This window comes from Melanerpes formicivorus, unplaced genomic scaffold (assembly GCF_026170545.1).
Source record: "Melanerpes formicivorus ecotype bairdi unplaced genomic scaffold, bMelFor1.0.p_v2 SCAF_30, whole genome shotgun sequence".
In the NCBI taxonomy this organism is placed as follows: Eukaryota; Metazoa; Chordata; class Aves; order Piciformes; family Picidae; genus Melanerpes; species Melanerpes formicivorus.
The window spans coordinates 4,961,967-4,981,674 of record NW_027142382.1 but is presented as its reverse complement, the minus strand read 5'-3'; the positions used below and the strand labels follow the sequence as shown (position 1 = coordinate 4,981,674).

Below are 19,708 nucleotides of genomic sequence, written 5' to 3'. Positions count from 1 at the left end.
CTTTTAAGTCCCTGAATTATGATAGTTTTTACTATCCTTCCTCTTCAGCTCTGCACACACTGTAGTATGTTCTAACTGAGGACATAAATATCTTTTAGCGTCCTCCATCTGGTTTTACTCCTGGCCTCAGGATTATAGTCTAGTGTTGCATCTATTACTATCCATTCTGAATAGAATAGAATAGAATAGAATAGAATAGAATAGAATAGAATAGAATAGAATAGAATAGAATAGAATAGAATAGAATAGAATAGAATAGACCAGGTTGGAAGAGACCTTCAAGATCATCACGTCCAACCCACCTAAACAACTAAATCATGGCACCAAGCACCCCATCAAGTCTCCTCCTGAACACCTCCAGTGATGGTGACTCCACCACCTCCCCAGGCAGCCCATTCCAATGGGCAATCACTCTCTGTATAGAACTTCTTCCTAACCTCCAGCCTAAACCTCCCCTGGCACAGCCTGAGACTATGTTCTCTTGTTCTGGTACTGGCTGCCTGGGAGAAGAGACCAACATCTGCCTGTCTACAACCTCCCTTCAGGTAGTTGAAATATTATTGAAATATGAAAAGTTTCATCATGTTTGTTTGATGTTGGGATTAATTGAACATCTCTTTGCTGTTGAACGATAATTAAAAATACAAGATTATGAAATGTCTTTCCTGTAGCCATCCATTGAGTTCTTAACTAGAAAATCGTGATTTCAAGTTTATATAGGGATTTTTCCATCTTGTTCTTCCCACTTGCTTCTAAAATGTTTCTTCTCAGCTGCTTATTCTTTTTACATGATAACCAGAACTAAAATCATTCCAAATAATCATACCTTACTCCATGCTATTCCTGGCTTTGCACTTAAGTTTTCAGTCCAAACTTTCTGTTTTAAACGGTTACCATTAACTTTGAGCTCTGACATCTGTATAAGCATTTCAGGCAATTCTTCCAAAATGCAATATTCACATGAATTTTCATCTGATGTTCCATGACCTAGATCATCTATTTCAGCAGTGGTCTTCAGTCTTCTCTTGTTTTAATTATCCCAAAGAGTTTTGTCATATTGCAGATGTTGCCACCTCACTGATCATTATTCCTTTACGGACTGTGAATTACATTAATTACTGAGTACTTGCACTCAGCCTCAGGCCATTCCACCACTTCTTTCACCATTTCTTTATTTGTCTCCCTGTGTTTCTATAAAAACTTTATCTTCCTGCAAAACAATAAGCTTTTCTTTCACAGGTTCCTTTTCAGAAATAAAGTATTTCTTGTTCATTTCTGTGGAAGACCTTGCATTTTCTTTGATGGAAAATTTTGTTGTTCCTACCATATTACATCCACTTAGGTGTCTAGTACCTACTCATAATTGTTTAAACCAATTCACCCAGCAGTTAAGCAAAGCTCACAAGGGCTGTAATCACAAGATTGTCCAGAGCACTTACAATCTGTTCAGCTGTCTAATACTTCAACAGTGCCTCATTTCCCATTTGTGCTGTGCCTCCCTGAAGTAAAATCCAGCTCAGAATCAACACTGGATTCTTGCTTCACCTCTGCAAGCTACTGGCAGTCTCAAGCTGCGCCAGGGGAGGTTTAGACTCGAGGTGAGGAGAAAGTTCTTCACCGAGCGAGTCATTCGTCACTGGAACGGGCTGCCCAGGGAGGTGGTGGAGTCACCGTCCCTGGAGGCGTTCAAGAGGAGATTGGATGTGGCACTGGGTGCCATGGTCTAGTCATGGGGTCTGTGTTGATAGGTTGGACTCGATGATCCTCGAGATCTCTTCCAACCTTAGTTATACTGTGATACTGTGATACTGTGATACTTTAAATAAGGTTTCTAATCTTTCTACATCCTTCTCCTTCTTTGAGTGTGGATGGTACCTAACAACATCACAGGAACAGGTTTGATATGTCTCTGTGTTTGTCTTAGTGCCTGTTTCTGGGGGCTTGTTAGATGTCTTCACCTGAGTATTAGAAGCTTCAGTACATGACTGCAGAGAAAACCCTGCTCCTGTGTATGTCTGTGAATACCCCACCAGCTTGCTGAAGATTTCCCTTCCAAATGGGATAGGGAACACTTTGTGGGCTTTGTGGGGCCAGCCACTGGGGCTTTGAAAAGCCTGCCTGAAGGAGCAGACACATCTGGAAAGCTACACATGAATTTTGTATGAAGCTTGATTATTAACATTTTGCAAAATGCTTGGAGATCCTTGGTAGGAAAATTTTACCACCTGCTAAGTATTAGCCCTCTATAAATATTTCCAAGCAGGGCACAGTTGCCAATGTTTCAGATGGAGTTTAACTGTTCTCATGCTGGGCTGGGAGTGACTTTCACAATCAGCCAAATTTTCTTGCTGAACAAATGTTTTACACTGATTATTTTCCTGGGTCCTGTCTCAATAGTCCCCATTGTTCCCTGCCCTAACCTGTCCTTTAAATGGTAATTGTATTCATAGATATAAACGGGTTTTGTCAAATGTGTATCTTCTTTCCCAAAGTATCTTGGTATAAATGCACTGGTATGCTGCAGATATTAGTTTCAAGGCCTTAACATATGTAACATAACTAGAAAATATGTATCATTTGTTCCAGTATTGTCATTTTAACACTATATTGGTTCTCAACTTTGTGAAGTATTGCACAGGAACTTAACTGCAGAAAGTCTGAGATAAATTACACCACTTGCCTTTTGAATTTATTTACACAGTCAGCAGCTTGCAGCACAGTTCATAGCAATAATTCTACTGGGTACATTATTGTGGTAATTCTCTGGCAGCTTCACTTAAAATATTAGAAGCTGACATCAAAATTAGTGAGACAATTTAGTCCCATTCAAAATTATGGAAGACCAATATGCAAACAGAAGAAATAGAGTTTCAGAAATGTAGAACTATTCTTATTTGAATACATATGTATTTAAATTTGTATTTAACTAAACACATCATGGAGACACCAGGCTTTGCTGTTTGGTCCTCCTACAGTGTAGACTGGCTTTGATCTCCATGTTCCACATATCTCTTTCCTTGTAGCAGCCGAACTCTTGATTTTCTCTCTGCCAAAACATCATCTAAATGGCTGTCTTAGCAGCAAAGCAATTCTCTTCTTTTCCACATGCTGGTACTCGAATCAGAAAATATTATTCTGATTTTGTATATTTGTGTAGGATGCTATTTCTCCTTATCTCAGTATGCTGTGTTAAAGACTGAAGACTAAAACTGTTTGATCATTCATTCTGAATTCCTGGCAACAGCTTAACATACTTTAAATAAGGTCCCCCTTGAGTCACTTTTCACTTAGCATCTCTTCCATAAGTGTACTAGGAAGACATAGGTAAAAATACACAGAATTGTGTTCAGGAGTAATGTTATCCTCCTGTTGTGTGTCCAATCTATGTGACCTGAGACCTACTCCAAAGGCTTAGTTTTCTGCACTGAGGAGCAGTAGCATATAAATAACTATCCAAGGTAGGCTACATGATTAATTTCATGGGGAATTCCTTGGTTACTGTCTCTCCTATATTAATTCCCCCTTAGAGGGATGTCTTTTTACTGCAGTGGATGAAAATGAGTCAGGCATGCTCTCAGAGTGTACTTGAGTTTGATATTACCATACAAAGGGCTGATTCAGTTAAGCAGACAAGACAAAGTTTTCTGATGTTTAAAAACACTCTTAGTCTTACATATGAGAGATCCCAACTTCAAGGAACAGATTAAAGATGTGTGTGGTGGGTTGAAAACTAAAACTACCACAATGTGATACTTAAGTGTGCTGCAGGATTGAAGCCCAGAGGTTTAAGATTATGTGAGAACAAGACCTTTTCTATGCTATTGCTCCTTCTAAAAATGTTTTCCAAAACATTTTGCCTATCTGTCAGAGAATGAAAAGAGTGCTTAAAATTGACCTAGAGTCAAACAAAGAGGGGAGAGAAAAAAAAAAAACACAACTTAATTTTCAGTCAAGAACTAAGTTTAATTAATTCATTTAATAAAATTAATGTAAGAGAGTCTCATGAGCAATCTTCTGCTATATTTAGGGCTTCTGTGCCATTTGTGTGATATAAAAAAAATCCAAGTATTAAGAGGAAAAGGTAAGATGAAAAATCAGGCAAATACATAATATAGTATGTAAGAAATAGAGCAAGGGATGTTAGCAGCCTCCTTGTATTTCAAGTGAGCAGTTAGACCAAAAAGAAAGCAAAAAGAAGGAGCTCCTCTGGAAATCTTAACCTTTGATGTCAAATGTAAGTCACGTAAAACAAGGTTGTGGTGAGGGTGACAGAACTTCTGAGGGCTGTGACATTTTCACATTGAAGATAGAATCCCCTGAGTGTTGAAATGAACATTTTTTAATTACAATTAAATTGCCAGCATTTTTGGGCTATCCATAGCAAATTATTTCTGTAACACTTTCAGTCTTGGGCAGCATATTTCAGAGACGAGTGATAGTGAGGAGTGTCAGCCACAGATCCACAAGCTTCAAAGTGCAAGACCTGTGAACATTTTCTGTGCTGCAGCTGATGTTAAAAGACAGCTATAAGGCTGACCAGCGTGGGGAACCACAGCTTTCCATACTCTGGACAAAGCCAGGATCTGATGCAGCACTGTGTTAAAGCCATTGTGGTCAATGAGATAACAGACAGGGAATGATTCAGAATTCACTCAAACATCTTCAGTCTGTATGCTTACAGAACAAAGCCTAGGACCCCAAGAAATCCCCTAAGAGTCTAACTTCACTGAAGACTGCAGCAGACAGCACAGATACATGAGTCAAATTAGTGAGCTTTCAGTAGAGCAAATTAACCTATTCAGAGCTTCCTGCTGTCATACAGAACTAGGTTAGCATATGAGCCCACTCCCAGAAATATAGTCATAGCTGCTGTAGTTTATGAGGTTTAAACTAAGGTGTACAATCTTGCAACTGGGACATGCTGGATGCTTAGGGACCAATAGACATCCCTTCTAGTTGTAGCAGTTGTGGAAAAAGCTCATGCCTTCAGTCAAAATGAGCTGGGTAGCTTCAGCAATTTAAATAATAACTCTTCATTAATCCATCCCATTTTCTAGAATGGTTTAGGAAATGATCACACGATGGAGGCTGATGCTGTCATTAGGATAACTAACCTGACAGACAAGAAAGGGTTTAAAGATTCCTTGGAGAGATGAATGTTGTAGGCAAATTTGTGCCTGACAGAGCTGCCAGAACCAGCTTTCTAAGCTTGTTGCTCTGCACACCAGAGAATGCGGCCAAGTGCTTGAGAAACAAGCACCACTGCTAGTGGCAAAGCTTTTGAGAAACTGAAGAAGTTAGACAGGTCTCTGAAAGTAATCACAATGCAAAGTTTTCTGACACCTGCTCCAAGAGAGACAGTGGCACAAGTCCTTTCTGAGTTGCGTGGAAGCAGTGTGCATGTCACAAGAGTCAGTGCTGTCAAAAGGAGAGGGAAGCAAAGACTGACAGCCCCACAGTTGGAAAGGTTCATGTTCTCATTTTCCAGACTTCAGGTTTGGCTGAAAGTGACTATCAGCCACAAGGACCTGGCAAATAGTACTTTAAAGATGGAGATTCAGCTACAGATACAGGTTTTGCAATTTAAATGTAAACCTAGGAAAGTTTTAGTGGTTGGAGGCACAGTCTCTCATTCAACATAGGGACATAGTCCCAAATTCAGAGTCAGATTTGTTATGAATCAGGCAGATTAAAAGCAACAGTTAAAAACAGAATACTGACTTTGATTGCCAAAACTGCTCTTACACACAAGTCTCTTACAAAATGTAATTAATTTACATACTGTACCCAGCACATTATACCATCTTCTCACAGAATCACAGAGACATTCAGATTGGGAAAGACCCTCGGGATCATGAAGTCTGACTGATAACCCTACTCTACAAGGTTCACCCCTAAACCATATCCCCAAGCACCACATCCAAACAACCTTTAAACACATGCAGACTCGGTGACTCAGCCAGGTCCCTGGGCAGCACATTCCAATGTCTAACCACTTTTTCTGTGAAAAATATTTTTCCTAATGTCCAGTCTAAACCTACCCAGTCACAGCTTGAAGCTGTTCCCTCTTGTTCTATCACTAACTACCGGTGAGAAGAGACCAGCACCAGCCTCTCCACAACGTCCTTTCAGGTAGTTGTAGACCATGATGAGGTCTCCCCTCAGCCTCCTCTTTTTCAAACGAAACAGCCCCAGCTCCTCCAGTTGCCCTTCATAAGATTTATTCTCCATTTCTGATAATCATACTAGAGTTGGAGAAGCTCTTAGTGCCAGGTGAATGCTTAAAGGCACTGGAACAGCTGTTTTTAAGATGTTATTGAAAAAAAAAATATAAAAATGGGCAGAGGAAACTTATTTAGGGATTGAAATCTCTAAGGGAAGAACTACAGATTTGTCCTGATCCTAAACAAATGTTACCATTAAGGAAGTAGTAAGACTTGTCACACAGCACAGCAAGTACTTGTCTCCAGTAAAAAGGAGAAACAGACTTGCATGTCTTGGCTGGAAAAGGAGAGTATACAGTCAGCAATCCCTTAGTCCTAGGTATGTGTTGAGAGTATTCTCACTGTCCTGAGATGGCATTGCTAGAAAACGTAACTGCTTGGAAAGATGACATCTCAAACATGATTCAGTATTCTAAGCCTGTGGGATACTGCGATAGTTTTAGGCTGATGCCTAGAAAATTTTTCACAGATGGAGTAGAAAATTGGTAGAATGTAAATAAAATTATCATTGGATGCAAAAGGGGAAATAATGATAAGGTCTAAATAATCCCATTGTCTGATACCTAACATAAAGTTAGTTGTGTAAACTAACTCTCTTCTCTTTTCTGATTCTTCACTCTAGCAGATACTAGCTGGTGCTTTTGCTTGGGTGTTGCTGACCTTGGCTGCATTCTTCATGTGGCTAAGTACTAAGAAGCTACTCTCTGCCCTTCTCTCTCTCTTTTTACCTTGGGGAGGGGGGAAGGGAGCAGGAGGAGGGAAGTTATTAGTAGCTCCCTGGTTTTGTCCAGGGGGGCTCTTGTGTTGTTCATAAATTGCAAATACATGTAAATATTGTATATTTTGTACATATCCATTGCATTTCATATTTCTAGATTGTAGTTTTGCTTCTAAATGCAGCTTCATTGGCTTTCCATCCAAGCTAGTCTGGCAATTTTATGTTGAGGATTAATTTCAACCCACCACATAACACCTGATACAGCAATGTCTGAGAGGTATGATGGTTTGTGTTTAACCATGCTGTTCTGAAATATGAGTTTATCAATATAAGATTAACATCCATTATCTCCAGCCTCTGCAGGTTAGCAGAAAACATGTTAAAGAATATACAGGAATGGATGCCGATTCTGATCCATGCTTGGTACTATTAAATAATGGACTGGTACCAATGTAACATGGCTTGTTACTTGCTGACATTTTGTTTCACAGAAAACTGAAAATGAGTGCCTGCTTTTGAAAGCCTATTAGGAACCCATGTCAAAGTCACAGCAGCCAGTAGGTACATGGGAGAAAGAAAAAGATGGAGGGTGGGACAGTAAAAGGGAAGCATAATCTGGGGGACTGAGAGCTGTCAGCATTTTGTAAAAAACGCTTGTGAGAGTATCTATAATGAAAAGCAATGACTGTGAACAGCAATAATGTCACAAGACATATCCTGTGGCCAAACTGGATACACCAGGTGTGCATAGGCAGAGAAATAGGTAACACTTCCTCCAGAGGAGGAGTACCAACACAGTCATTTTACCCAAGACATTCTAACAGCCCACAGCCACAGCAGGCTAAGATGAAGTCATTTCAGAATGTGGCACAACTGGAGCTAGCAGACTTGCTGTCATCCTACAGCAAGGGTATTGGTACTCTGGGAGAGATTTTCAATTCTGTGATTCATGCAGGGTACCTCAGAGATTAACTGAATGTGTGTTTGTTCATTAAGTCAGATTAAGTTAGTATCTAGAACTTCCTTATTATGTTAATATTTAATTTCAGGATGCAGAGGGAAGCTGCTGAGAACCATGTCTTTAAGAGCTTCTGGCTTGATCCAGCTGTTAAATGCAAGCTACAAAGCACAATGTACTTGTTAAGAGCTCACACTCTGAGTAAAGCAGATCGCTATCAAACTCAGTGGTGCCTGTCAGTCGCAGGACAATCCAGACACACAGAGGAGACTTTTCTTTCACTTCTGTTGAAAGTGAAATCTAGGCAGGAAAAACATATACATTTCTCATTACCTTTTTAAAAGCTAGTATTTCTGTCTTTCTTTCTTTCTTTGAGGGCATCCATTACTATACTAATGGAATAGTTTAAAGCAACCTCTCTGAAAGGTCAGAGGCGAAATATCCCTACGTTTTTTTAATTGAAAACCTAGGAACTTTGTTGGAGCTGCTCCCTGTCCACCCTACCCCCAGCATATCCAGGAGGATTATGCCCCAGAAGTGCCTGTAGCTGTTGACTGGATATAAAGGAAGCCCAGATAACTATTTCAGATGTAGACTTCTATACCATTGGTGTCTAAAATGACATGAGATGATTCATATTAGGAACTCACAAGATGAGAAAACAGAATTAATGATCACTTGTCAAAATCTTGGGTTGCCTGACCAGCTGTCATTGGTTATAGCTATATACAACTATATGCATTCCATTCCTGGTTTGCATGCCCTTCACGTTCTTGAGCTGACATGATTCTGGACAGGTACAACTACTGTGGGCCACATCTGCTGCAATAATCATTGCAGTTCTGACCAGAGGGACTAATGGTGGGGCAACACGATCACCATCAGGCCTAGTACTCTGAGTCACAGCTTTTCCACTTGTGGTAAGCTTTACATATTGCTTTACACATGAGCTTTACACTGACAATTACTGTAACTAAGTACTTAGCAGTTAATTATTAGATATCAGTGCTAAGTTAGAAGTTTTTTGGACAGCATCGCCTCTCTTCCAAAATCCTGTTTTGTTCTTCTTTGAAAGAGTCAGTTATTATGTCAGTTATTATGACTGAACTCCTTAGCCTCCTGTCTAAGAGTTGTCCTTTATCCAAAAGTAATGACTGACCACAGGCACACCCAGTGCCTGTGGGTATAGAGCACATAATGGAATTTGTAAATCTTCCTCAAAGAGAATCCAAATAGCAAGGGAGTCCGAGGGATTTGAGTGACACAGTGACAGCATGATGAGGACACTGGTATATTGCTGCTCTGGGCTGGCCTCAGAGATGCTTTTCTATTACTGTGGCTGTTACAGCCCAGAGGTTTGGGTGGACTGTCACCAACAGGGATGGCTTTAACTAGCCTAAAACCACTGTACTGTAAGTGGGTAGTTCAGATTCTGAGTGACAGGCAACAGAGCTACCTGTTCCATAGGCTGGGGAAGACAAGAGATGTTACATTAGGTCTCCCTTCTTCAATATCAGAGCCCTAACTTAAATTCCTTAAGCTCTACAGTGACTAAAGAATAAATTATTTAGAATCAATAGAAATGTGTTACTTCTGGCTTTTTTCCTCACAGAAAACATAATTACTCCTAAAGCTTTGGTCCCCTTAATTTACAGTACAAATACAATCTTCAGAGTTTAGTTCTGTTAGGTGCTTTTGTGTTACTTGTGCTAAGGATATCATCAGCATCAGACAGAGCTTCTGATTAGGAGTTATCATCCATAAAATACTAAGTTAGAATAGCCATTTGCATTTCTTGGAAAAAGGTTCATCTATTTCCATGATCATTGGTTTTCCTCTGCTCCCATGATACTGTGGGTATGATACTGCCATACCCCTAAAGCTATGAGAAAACAGAGGGCAAAGTCTTGTCTCCAGGTGACCACTGATGGCCAAAAAAAAGCTGCAGCTGAGCATATTGACCTCATGTATAAACAACAAGCAAAGTATCACAAGAGATGACACTTTACTAAGAGGTAAATTTGTTCACCTGTGTGTCAGTCTCCTGTCCAAACATTAAGATCCTTCTCCCACTTCTTTGCATCACCTGTAACATTCTCCATTAACATTCCTATAATAAGGGCAAATAGGGTAGCAGTCCTGAAAATAGTCTCACAAATGCCTTTTCACAAAGGAAAAAAATGGTTTTCTTTTGTGGAAGTATTTTCTTCCTCCTAAATGAAAATATCTGCTGAGATTCAGACCATGTGCATTGTACAGGTCATCATCAGAGGAGTATGGCTCAAGCCTACAAAGGAAGAGATCAAAGAGATACTTGTGTTGGGTTTAGAGAGGGCTATTACAGAGTGTGATTTTGGTTTTTCCTCCCTCTGCTGTCTCCAAATTTCACTTTCACAGCAACTTTTTAGCTATAGCTGGGGTGTCAGGCTCTCACCACAATGCTGTGTGCAGTGGATGCTGCCTTGGACAAGAATGCCCATGGCCAGTCCCCGTGGATGGCTGCCAGAGTGCTGCTGCCAACATAAGCCCTAGGAAAAAAAAAAAAAAAAAAAGCTTATTTCTCTCCCAGTTTTCCTCTCTGTCAGACCAGAATAACATTTCATGGGACACATTAAAACACAACATCTTTCCCCTCTAGGACTTTTTCCATGCCAAATTTCAAAGATCTGTAGCAAATGATCTATGAATTGGGTTTCTGCAGGCAAAAGGTTTACAGGAAGCTTTCTCAGCAGTAACTTGGCCAGTCTGAATCAGGAAGTCAGTACCAACTCCTTCCATTGCAGATGGTTTTGTTCTTGAAGGATAACAGAGTCTCAAAGTTTTAGTGTGAATAATCATGCAGTGTCAGCATAACAACACTTCAGAGAGAGAAAGCATAAGGAAGAGGAAGAAAGAGGTGGGAGGTAATGAAGCGGCCAGACAGAGCAGTGCTTGCTCACTTCTGTGGAGATACTCCAGCTAAAAACAAAACAAAACCCAAAAAAATAAAGAGGAAAGGGGCAAAAGCTGAGAAAACCAGGAGGAAAGGGAAAAAAGGAGGGTGAAAAGGAGGAATAGAGAGTACTTGCCAAGTAGTTATTTAAAGAACTAGCATTCTCTTCCAAATTTATAAAATATGGTAAACTTGGCTTGCTCTGAGGTTATAGGATATGCTGTATCTGAGAAGTTTTCAGCTGTAAGCCTTGTTAAGTTTTGGGTTGTGTTACTACACATTAATGGAAATAGTGATCTGATAAATATAGTATGAAAAGGTAGGTATCTCAAACTTCATAAACACAGTTTGGAAAATAAATGGTTGGAAGCAGGAGGACATAATAAAGGACACAGCTAGAAATTAAAAATTAAGCATAGGATGATACTAAAAGGCTGAGAACATAAGAAATGCCCTAATGGATCCTTCTAGCCCGACTTACTCAATAGGGGATAGTCTGAGATCAATAACATAGCAATCCTGGGTAAGGATACTCTTTGCATTCCAGGTATGCTGATGCTTGTGATTTCCCAGAATGTGGAGAAGCTGACTGTGTAATTTGTAGAATGAAAAATAAAAATGGAGCAGTGGTAGTAGGAGGTAGTTTAGAAAGCACATCAAAGCCTCAACACTATCTGCTGTCAGTTCCCCTTCCACTTTCCCAGCATCTAGGTTTGTTGTACAAGTGGTGTTCCACAGCATACCTGCCCATTCCTTCCAGTATTTGTTTATAGTGATGTGTCATCCCTGAAATGGTCTGATTGCTTTGTGAAACCTATGATACTATTGGTGTCCACAGCCTTGTGTGGCAGCAAGTTCTCTGTGTATATTTTTTTTTCCAAGCAGTATGTTCATGTATCTGTCTTTAACTACCTTCCTCCTTGTTTTACTGAGCTCCCCAAAGTTTTAGTATTGCAGGACCTGGTGAACAACAGTTCTGCCTTCACCTTATCTACTATCTCCATGGTCTTGTAAATCTTGACCATATCCCACCCCAGGTGTTTTCTCTACAAATTGACATATCTCAGCCTCTTGCCCTTTCCTGGAAAGGCAGAGATCTCATTCTTGGTTTCTTTTTGTTGCTGTTCCCTCTCTGATCCTTTGCAGACTCCTTTGTGTCCTTCTGGAGGCAGGGAGGCCTGAAATGTTGCAGCCCTCCAGCTGTGGATGCACCAGATCTTAATATGGAGGCAAAATGACGCCTGCCTTATTTTCATGCCTGTCCTGATATGCCCAGTATTTTATTGGCTTTTTTTGACCATGACTACACCCTGCAGCAATGGTTTCAGAGAACTGTCAGGGTGAGTCTAATGGCTTTTTCCAGAGCTGTAACTGCCAGTTTCAAATTGAGCATCACTCAGGGATGATGTGGATGTGGATTTCCTATAGATGCACTATTCCTCGCCATTTATCTGCACCAAACTTGTTCTGGGCACTTACCCTGTTTTGCGGGGCTCTTCTGGAGTTCCTGTTAGGGTGGCACCTGTCCCCTCAGAAGAGCTTAGTATGTTTCTACAAAAGATAGCAGGGGGGTGAGAAAGATATAAAAGAAAAGTACAAGGGGGGGGGGGTGTGGGGGGGTGGTGTTGTAGTGTTTATTTTGTGTAGGGTATTTTGTGTGTGGGTGTGTTGTTGTTTATTTGTTCATTGGTGGGGTTAGGTTTTGGTGGGTTTTGGTTTTTTCTCTTTCAGTACTAGCTTGTAGGATTTTTATATTCTCCTTATGATGTGTTTTTTAATTATTTTTCTGTATATAGGTGCATGACTATAGCATATGGTTGCAAATTTCTGCTTAGAACAGTGATGAAAACATAACCAGAATTCTGAGTGGTTTCTATTACCTGGTTTTATCAACTACAAAACTTGTAAGGTCTTTTTAATTTAAAAACATTTCAATAAAAGCCTCATGAAGAGATTTCCTCCACAGTTCTTATTATTTAATCCATATCCATCAATGAGGAAAAGCTGCAGCTGGGGAGAAAAGAAATAAGCATCTCCAGTAATCCAGTCACAATTGTGCACAAAAAAAGGGAAAAATAACCAGAATGGCAAGGAATAACTGAAAAATAAACTCCATTAAATGGAGTTTTGTATACTTTTAAAGTTTTTCTCTCTCTTTTGATGTTGCCAGCTGTTCCTACATGGGACTATTTCACCTTCGGGAATTGACTTCGAAGGCTTACAGTGACCTGCTTTGATAGTATCAGATCGGCTGAGTTTTGGTTTCATTTACTGCTTATCTTCACTAGTGTTACTGTGATTTATATCTAAATGTGACTACAGCCTAATTACAGACAAGGAACATGGCTTTTCCCCTTACCATTCCTTGACCAGGACTTGGCTCATTACTTGACCTGGCACTTTCTCCCAGCACGGTCAGTATGAGCTGAAAGTCTAGTGAAGGGCAGGTAGTCACCATGTCTGATGGGCAGCGAAAAAGAACTCCTCATTCCAAAGACGCAGTTCTTAGCTGATTGCCTGAAAAAATGAGGTTTATGTTTGCATGTTTACATAGACATCCAAGTTGTGCTTTTCCCAGGAACTTTTGAACCTGGGGGACAATTTCAACAGAATTAGGTGAGGGCAAGGTACGGATCCCAGAGATAAGCTCCAACTGTCCTTTGAAGATATGGGGGCTCCAGAAAAGAGACCTGATAGTGTTGTCAGCAAGGAAAGGCGGCAGTGGAAGTCCCCTTCTCACTGAACAACAGAGAAGCAACACTGTAGAGGGACTTTAAAAACAACAACAACAACAAAACCCAACAAAAACAAAACCACAGTAGTTCACTAAGGAGAAAAATGCAGTTGGAGTTATCTTCCTCGACAAACATCATTCACCTGTTAAGACATGCATTCGTGGGAAACATGGCCTCCTTAATTATAGTGTGGCACAACCTGTGCAGTGTGCTACACCCGAGCTCTGCAGCTGCAGACTGCCACAGAGTAGATTTCTAAGCTGATTTAATTACATACCTTTATAAGAAGTATCCAGGCTTACTCAAGGGTTGGCTGGCAGCTTTTTGCAGTTCTTTTGAAGCACATTTTTTACAAGAATCGAATGTGTCTGTGTCTTTTGTGATCAGAACATTGTGCCTTTTCATTGCAAACAAAATATATTTCCATTGCCCAAAATAGGAACTATTTTCAGTTCGTAGAATTTGCACTCCTCACTGACATGCTAGTTTGTCAGACATCTGGAAGGCCTTCAATACTCTCACTTACCAAGTGCCAACAGTGTCAGTGTCAGTATCATCCTCAAACTTTTTACGAGGGAGTGAATTAATACCCACGTTAGAGATCAAAGTACCCAGAGTCTTGTTATACTTGGAATCTGAGGCACAGAATTTGGTGTTTCCTACATCTTTTGGATTACAGAACACTGTCAAACCCTTAAATTTCTTGCTCATCATCATGTACCTTTTACACCACACCTTAAAATGAAAACACTGTAAAGGCTGTTTGGATGTGACTGATAACCCTGGTTCCATAAACAACCTTTGAACAGCTTAGCTATCCTGTGGCTCACCAACAGTGGGCAGGTGGTATGTGCACACCCTGCATACCGCAGCCAAATAAAGCTTGAAAACCCCATAAAACTTTCAAAATTGGGTTTTCTGGTGTCAAAGCACACTCAGCTATTCTGTGACTCTGTGATAATTTAAAATAAACTTTGGAATTGAACTAGAATAGTGGTTTGCCTGAAAATACACCACCTTAACCTGTCAGCCTAGGATCTGACAAGCAGGAAATTCAAACACATGTCAGTGGTTTGGGGAAGGCTTGTAGGGAATATTGAGCATTTCTTTCCTGTGAATAGTCAGTGTCATTTTCTTGCTCTTTCCCTATGAAGAAGTCCCTCTCCAAGCTCTGAAACAAGTCGAACTGTTTTCAGACCAACCATTACCCTTGCCAGTAAATCATTCCAGGCATCAAGTGTAAAGTTTCTTGTGCTTGTAGGGCAAACATTATCCACAGAATCATAGAATCAAGCAGGTTGGAAAAGACCTCAGAGATCATCAAGTCCAACCTATTACCTAATACCTAACACCTCATGACTAACTAAACCATGGCTTCAAGTGCCACGTCCAATCCATTTCTGAACACCCCCAGGGTTGCTGCATACTTTACAGTAAGATGTTGGACATGTGTGTTTCAGAATTTAAACCTTCAAATAAAACACAGAATCTGTATGGAGAGCTACTAGATACATGAGTGAAAATCACGAATGTCTGTCTGTGAAAGGGAAAAGGAATGACTACTTTCAAACTTGTGGCTGAAATTCATGATCACAAACATCTGTATATGCATTGCTTAGACAGTCATACTGTTGGGTATTGGCTGCCAGCAAACTAATGCTCATAATTTTTGAGCCCAGTCAGTCTGAAACTGAGTTACAGCATAGTTCTCATTTGTTCTAGCAATTGCTGATGTAGTGGCATCCTAGCTGCTTTTGCTGGTTCAGTATGAAATTGTTTATGATATAGATCTCCACACAAATGCCAGTTCAGCTTCTTCTCATTCAACTCTAACCCAAGCAGCAGTTGTTCTCCCTCTCCCCCTGCACTGAATGCAGACAACTGACACATTTGTGGTCTTTGATAGATTTGCCTTGCTTCTTGCCAGCCTAAGCAGTGAATGCCACAGCTGTTTTAACAAGCTTGACTCCTTTGCTCCAGAATGGAATAAAAAAGAATTATAAAGGGAAGTTCAGCCCATCCCATAAGACAAAGCATCTGCTACCCTCCCTCCTGGAAGGTAGAGTAGCTTTTCAAGTATATGTCAGGAAATGAACCACCTCTCAGTGAAAGCTTATTTTTGTTAATTGTCTTTCAATAAACTACTTTCTCATAACAACTCTTAACTCATCAGCTTGTGCTCTGAGACCCCATCCACCAGCAGAAACTTGTGTTTATGTGTTGTGTCATCCCAAAACAGACCCAACTGCCCTCCAATGTTCTTAAAAGTTTGTTCTACATTTTTGTTCAAAGCTATCCATGTACTGTTTGATATTCCTCATTTCAAATCCATTGCACCCAGGTTATGCGCCCTGGTGTGACTCTCAGCACTTGGTACCCAGAGGAAGGTAAGACCTCCGTGAAATGACACTGCTAGAGTGGCAAAAGCACTTAACTCAGTTTGGGAAGGGATCTGCTATGAGCGTCCTTCTTCCTTGTGGATTTTTGCATCTCAGAAACACAGAACATTAGGGATTGGAAGGGACCTCTAAAGATCACCTAGTCCAGCTCCCCTAACAGAGCAGAATCACCTACAGTACATCACACAGGACTTCTTCTGGGCTGGTTTTGATTGTCTCCAGAGACTCCACAACCTCTCTGGGCAGCATGTTCCAGTGGTCTGTTACCCTCCCACTGAAAACCTTTTTCCTTCTTGTAAATTTCTTATTGTAGTGATAGTTTTGGCTTAAAATGTAAGTAAACACTCACCCACTTTCTAAAACTCACTATGGTGAGGCCTGTGGGGTACACATCATTCACATTTTTAGCTGTATGAAAGGTAAGGAACAATTTAAATATATTGGCTTTTTGTTGCATTCCAAGTGTCAGTTGGTGTTAACATATTTTTTAAGTGTTTGTCTGGCATAGAGCACAGACTCATGGCAGTGCCTCTCACCTTGTATGCTACTATTGTGGAGGCAAGAGATGTAATTATTTTCTCTGCTTTTCTTATTTATTTCAATTCACCTTGACACAGGAATCAGGTGATGAAGCGTTGTCAGCTCTACATTTTTAAGCCAACCTTTAAACCATTCAATCAGCTAATTCTGCTTCGACAGTTTTTTTTCTGTGTGGGGAACAACTGTATAGTTTACCTTTGTCAATGAGTTTTAAGAAGTTGCACGTGTGCTAAAGTATTGTGGCAAAAATAAATGCTTTGCAAACTGTAACAGTTGCTGGTTAAATCCTTCCAAGGAGCTTTTCTTTCTTCCACAAACCACCCAATTAAAAACTTGGAAAAGCATACAAGCACAATGTACCTTCCCCTTACTAGCTCTCTGTGCAACACGTTAAAAACCACAGAATGCCATCTGTGAGGTAAGCACTGGGTGTTTCAAAACAGGTAAGATGTCTCAGACGTTGTTTTTATACGGCTGTTGGGAGAAATGACAGCTAGCAGTTACTTGCCCTAGTGGAAGAGTGGATTGAACAGTACTCCCCAAAGGTTCTTTTAATGCACTACTTTTAAGGCTAGTAAGATGTCTGCTTTCTCAATAACAAAACATGGTTCAACTCATATACTCCCGGGCGGGGGGAAAAAAAAAGTACTTTAATCGGGCTTGGACAAAGCTCTTCGAGCCGAGTTTTGCACAGAGATTCTTTATTACTACAGTAGAGTTTGTGGAAAGGAGAAAGGCTGCCCGTCGCTACAGACCATGCGTGTGCGCGGAAACGCCGGACCCTTCATCCCGGCAGCGGCTTCCTCGACTCGCTGAGAAGGGAAGCAGCAAGTCGTCTCTTCCCGCATCTTCCTAACCGCCACACGCTCTCCAGCTCCGGGCCGCGCTCCCCCGCACCCCACGGCCCCAGCGCAGCAGCGCTGCCGGTCCTTCTGCTGCCATCCCCGTACGAATCCCAGACGCTCTGCCAGGAGCGGGCGGCGGAGCAGGAGATAAGTAAGATCGGTACCTGAACCCCGCCCGGCCTTGCTCGCCCCTGCCGCTGCCGCTGCCGCTCCCCCCGCCCGGGCCCGGGCCCGGCCGCGCCCTCACGCACCGCAGCCGCCGGCACCGACAGCTACCCTGCCGAGCCCGCTCCCCGCGCTATGACGTCATCCCGACCCGCGCCTGCGCACACCGACACAACCGACCTCTCCTCTCCCTTCCCGACCCCCCAAAACGACTCGTGGGCGTGGCCCCGCGCGATTCTGGTGGGGCGGGGGGAATGGGGTGGGGAGAAAAGGAGCGGAAGCGAACGTAGCCCCCCGCGTGCATGCGTGCCGCGCCTGCTCGGCCTGCTGGCGCGCTCCCGAGCGCCCCGGCACCCGCCCCCGCGCCAGCGCGCGCCGTGACGGCTTTGCGTGACGGTGGCCGGGAGTGCGCGCGCCCGCCCCCCAGTAAAGCGAGCACCTATCGCGGCCGCTGCCGCCGCTACCGCTTCTCCTCCTCCTCCCGTCCAGGAGCGTAATCAACGGCCGCGCTTGCAGCTCCCCGCCCCTCCCCCTCCCACTATTATCCTCCCTCCCGGCGCGCGCCCCCCGCCCGCTCGGCCGGGAGCGCGCGGCCGCCCGCCTGCCCGCTCGGCGAGGGAGCGAGACGGCGCTGCCGCCTGCCGCCGGCCTCTCTCCCCGCCGCACCGATTCCCTCTCCATGGACCTCGCGCCGCCCCGCTAGCCGGATCTGCCCGCCCGCCGCTGCCGCTGGGGAGTAGCCGGCTGAGAGGGGGCGGGAGGGGGGTGGGGGGCGGAGGAAGGTGGGGTCGCGGAGTGTGTGACACGCGCGGGGAGCGGCGGCGGCGGCTGCGGCCCGCGGGAGGAGGAGCAGGGAGTCCCGGCGCGGCCGCGGGAGCCCCCGGGCGTGCGGCGGCGGCGCCCCAGAAAGGTGGCGGCGGTGGCGGCAGCAGCTGCGGTAGCGGTTGGGATTTACCGTGGTGGTGGCGGTTGGCGCTGACCAGCAGGGGAGCGCGCCGCGCGGCCCCCCCTCCCCCCTCCCTCGTCCCCCCTTCCTCTCTCCCTCCCGCCCCCCCTCCCCGGGGCCGCCGCCTCTCGGGCTGATCCCCCCCGCCCGGACCATGGCCGACGACGACGTGCTGTTCGAGGACGTGTACGAGCTCTGCGAGGTGATCGGCAAGTGAGTCCCGCGGGGAGCGGGAGGCGGGCAGGGCAGGGCAGGGCGTGTGCGCCACCGGGCAGAGCGGGGGAGGGGGTGGCGGTGCCCCCGTGCCCAGCCCCTCCCGCTGGGCACGGGCGGGGGGTGGGAGAGAGAAGAGGGATGCTCTGCTCGGCACCCACCTGAGTCGCCGCCGCCGCCAGCAGGTCCGTGCGAGCGGTGCGGGATCCGGGTCCCCCCCTTGACTGGTGGCGGTGACACGGCGAGTGCCTTCGCCGCGCTGCCCACCTTCGTTATTACACGGGAGGCAGAAGGGGGAGAAGTGACCCGATGTTTCCTCAGCCACCATGATTAACCGCCTAACCATCACTCAGGCTGGCAGCAGCAAGCGGCAACCACTTCCCACCCCTTTTCTTCTCCTCCCCCCTATATCCCGTTCCTGGCACACCCATCAAGGATTGCCTATTGGGGAAAGGAAAGGGAAGATATCTCTCTGAAGATCCACCTATTCACTGGGTGTCTGCATATTTGTGCGCCAGGTGCTGGGTTTGCCTCTTCTTTGCTGCATAATAAGCAGCTTGTTAGTGGCAGTACTAGTGACGCTCGGGTAGTGCTCAGTTTTTGTCTAGAGCTTTCCCTCCACTTATTCCTGTGGAAATAGAGATGTATAAGGCAGTAGGAGTGCTTGGCCTCTTGAATCTTATTATGCAACTACTATTAAACCAGTGTTCGAGGCTTGTATCAGACCTAGGAGTTGAGGTAGTTGCTAACGTTCTCCATCTGCCTGCTTCGGGTTACCGCTGTTGTAGAGTGGGTGAAAATGACAGTTAAAGTCTCACTGTAATCGCACCAAGAAAATGCAGAGAATCCCCCAAGTCAGATGGCGATACAGAATTAAAGCTGAACTCCATCTGTCCTCCCTCCATATTTTAGTGACTATTCAGTTTCAAGAGCCATTTTTAATTTATTTTTCATCTTTCATGTATTTTCTGTAGTTGTGTCTGTGTTGCAAAATGGACATGAAAGATGTAGCAATATTGTGACTTCCTAATTT

The 19,708-nt window shown here is 43.6% G+C and overlaps 1 protein-coding gene and 1 long non-coding RNA gene across 15 annotated transcripts in view; one reads left to right on the top strand and one right to left on the bottom strand.

The window, feature by feature from the left end:
* The window catches only part of LOC137449535 (uncharacterized), a 28,268-nt gene extending 9,178 nt beyond the window's left edge, over positions 1–19,090 (bottom strand). Inside the window, exons 1-4 of the long non-coding RNA XR_010989417.1 lie at positions 18,837–19,090; positions 13,192–13,349; positions 12,312–12,383; positions 10,335–10,428 (exon numbers count right to left, since the gene is read on the bottom strand). This is a non-coding gene — a long non-coding RNA (uncharacterized lncRNA). The remainder of the gene's footprint in view (positions 1–10,334; positions 10,429–12,311; positions 12,384–13,191; positions 13,350–18,836) is intronic.
* The window catches only part of CASK (calcium/calmodulin dependent serine protein kinase), a 211,115-nt gene continuing 209,694 nt past the window's right edge, over positions 18,288–19,708 (top strand). For 4 of the 14 annotated variants that reach the window (XM_068155114.1, XM_068155111.1, XM_068155107.1 and 1 more), the window contains exon 1: positions 18,291–18,675. In XM_068155114.1, the coding sequence (XP_068011215.1) occupies positions 18,617–18,675 (59 nt within the window). In that variant the 5' untranslated portion in view covers positions 18,291–18,616. Of the gene's footprint in view, positions 18,676–19,708 lie in introns of all 14 variants that reach the window. The other 10 variants (XM_068155105.1, XM_068155115.1, XM_068155112.1 and 7 more) reach the window with 5 other exon arrangements.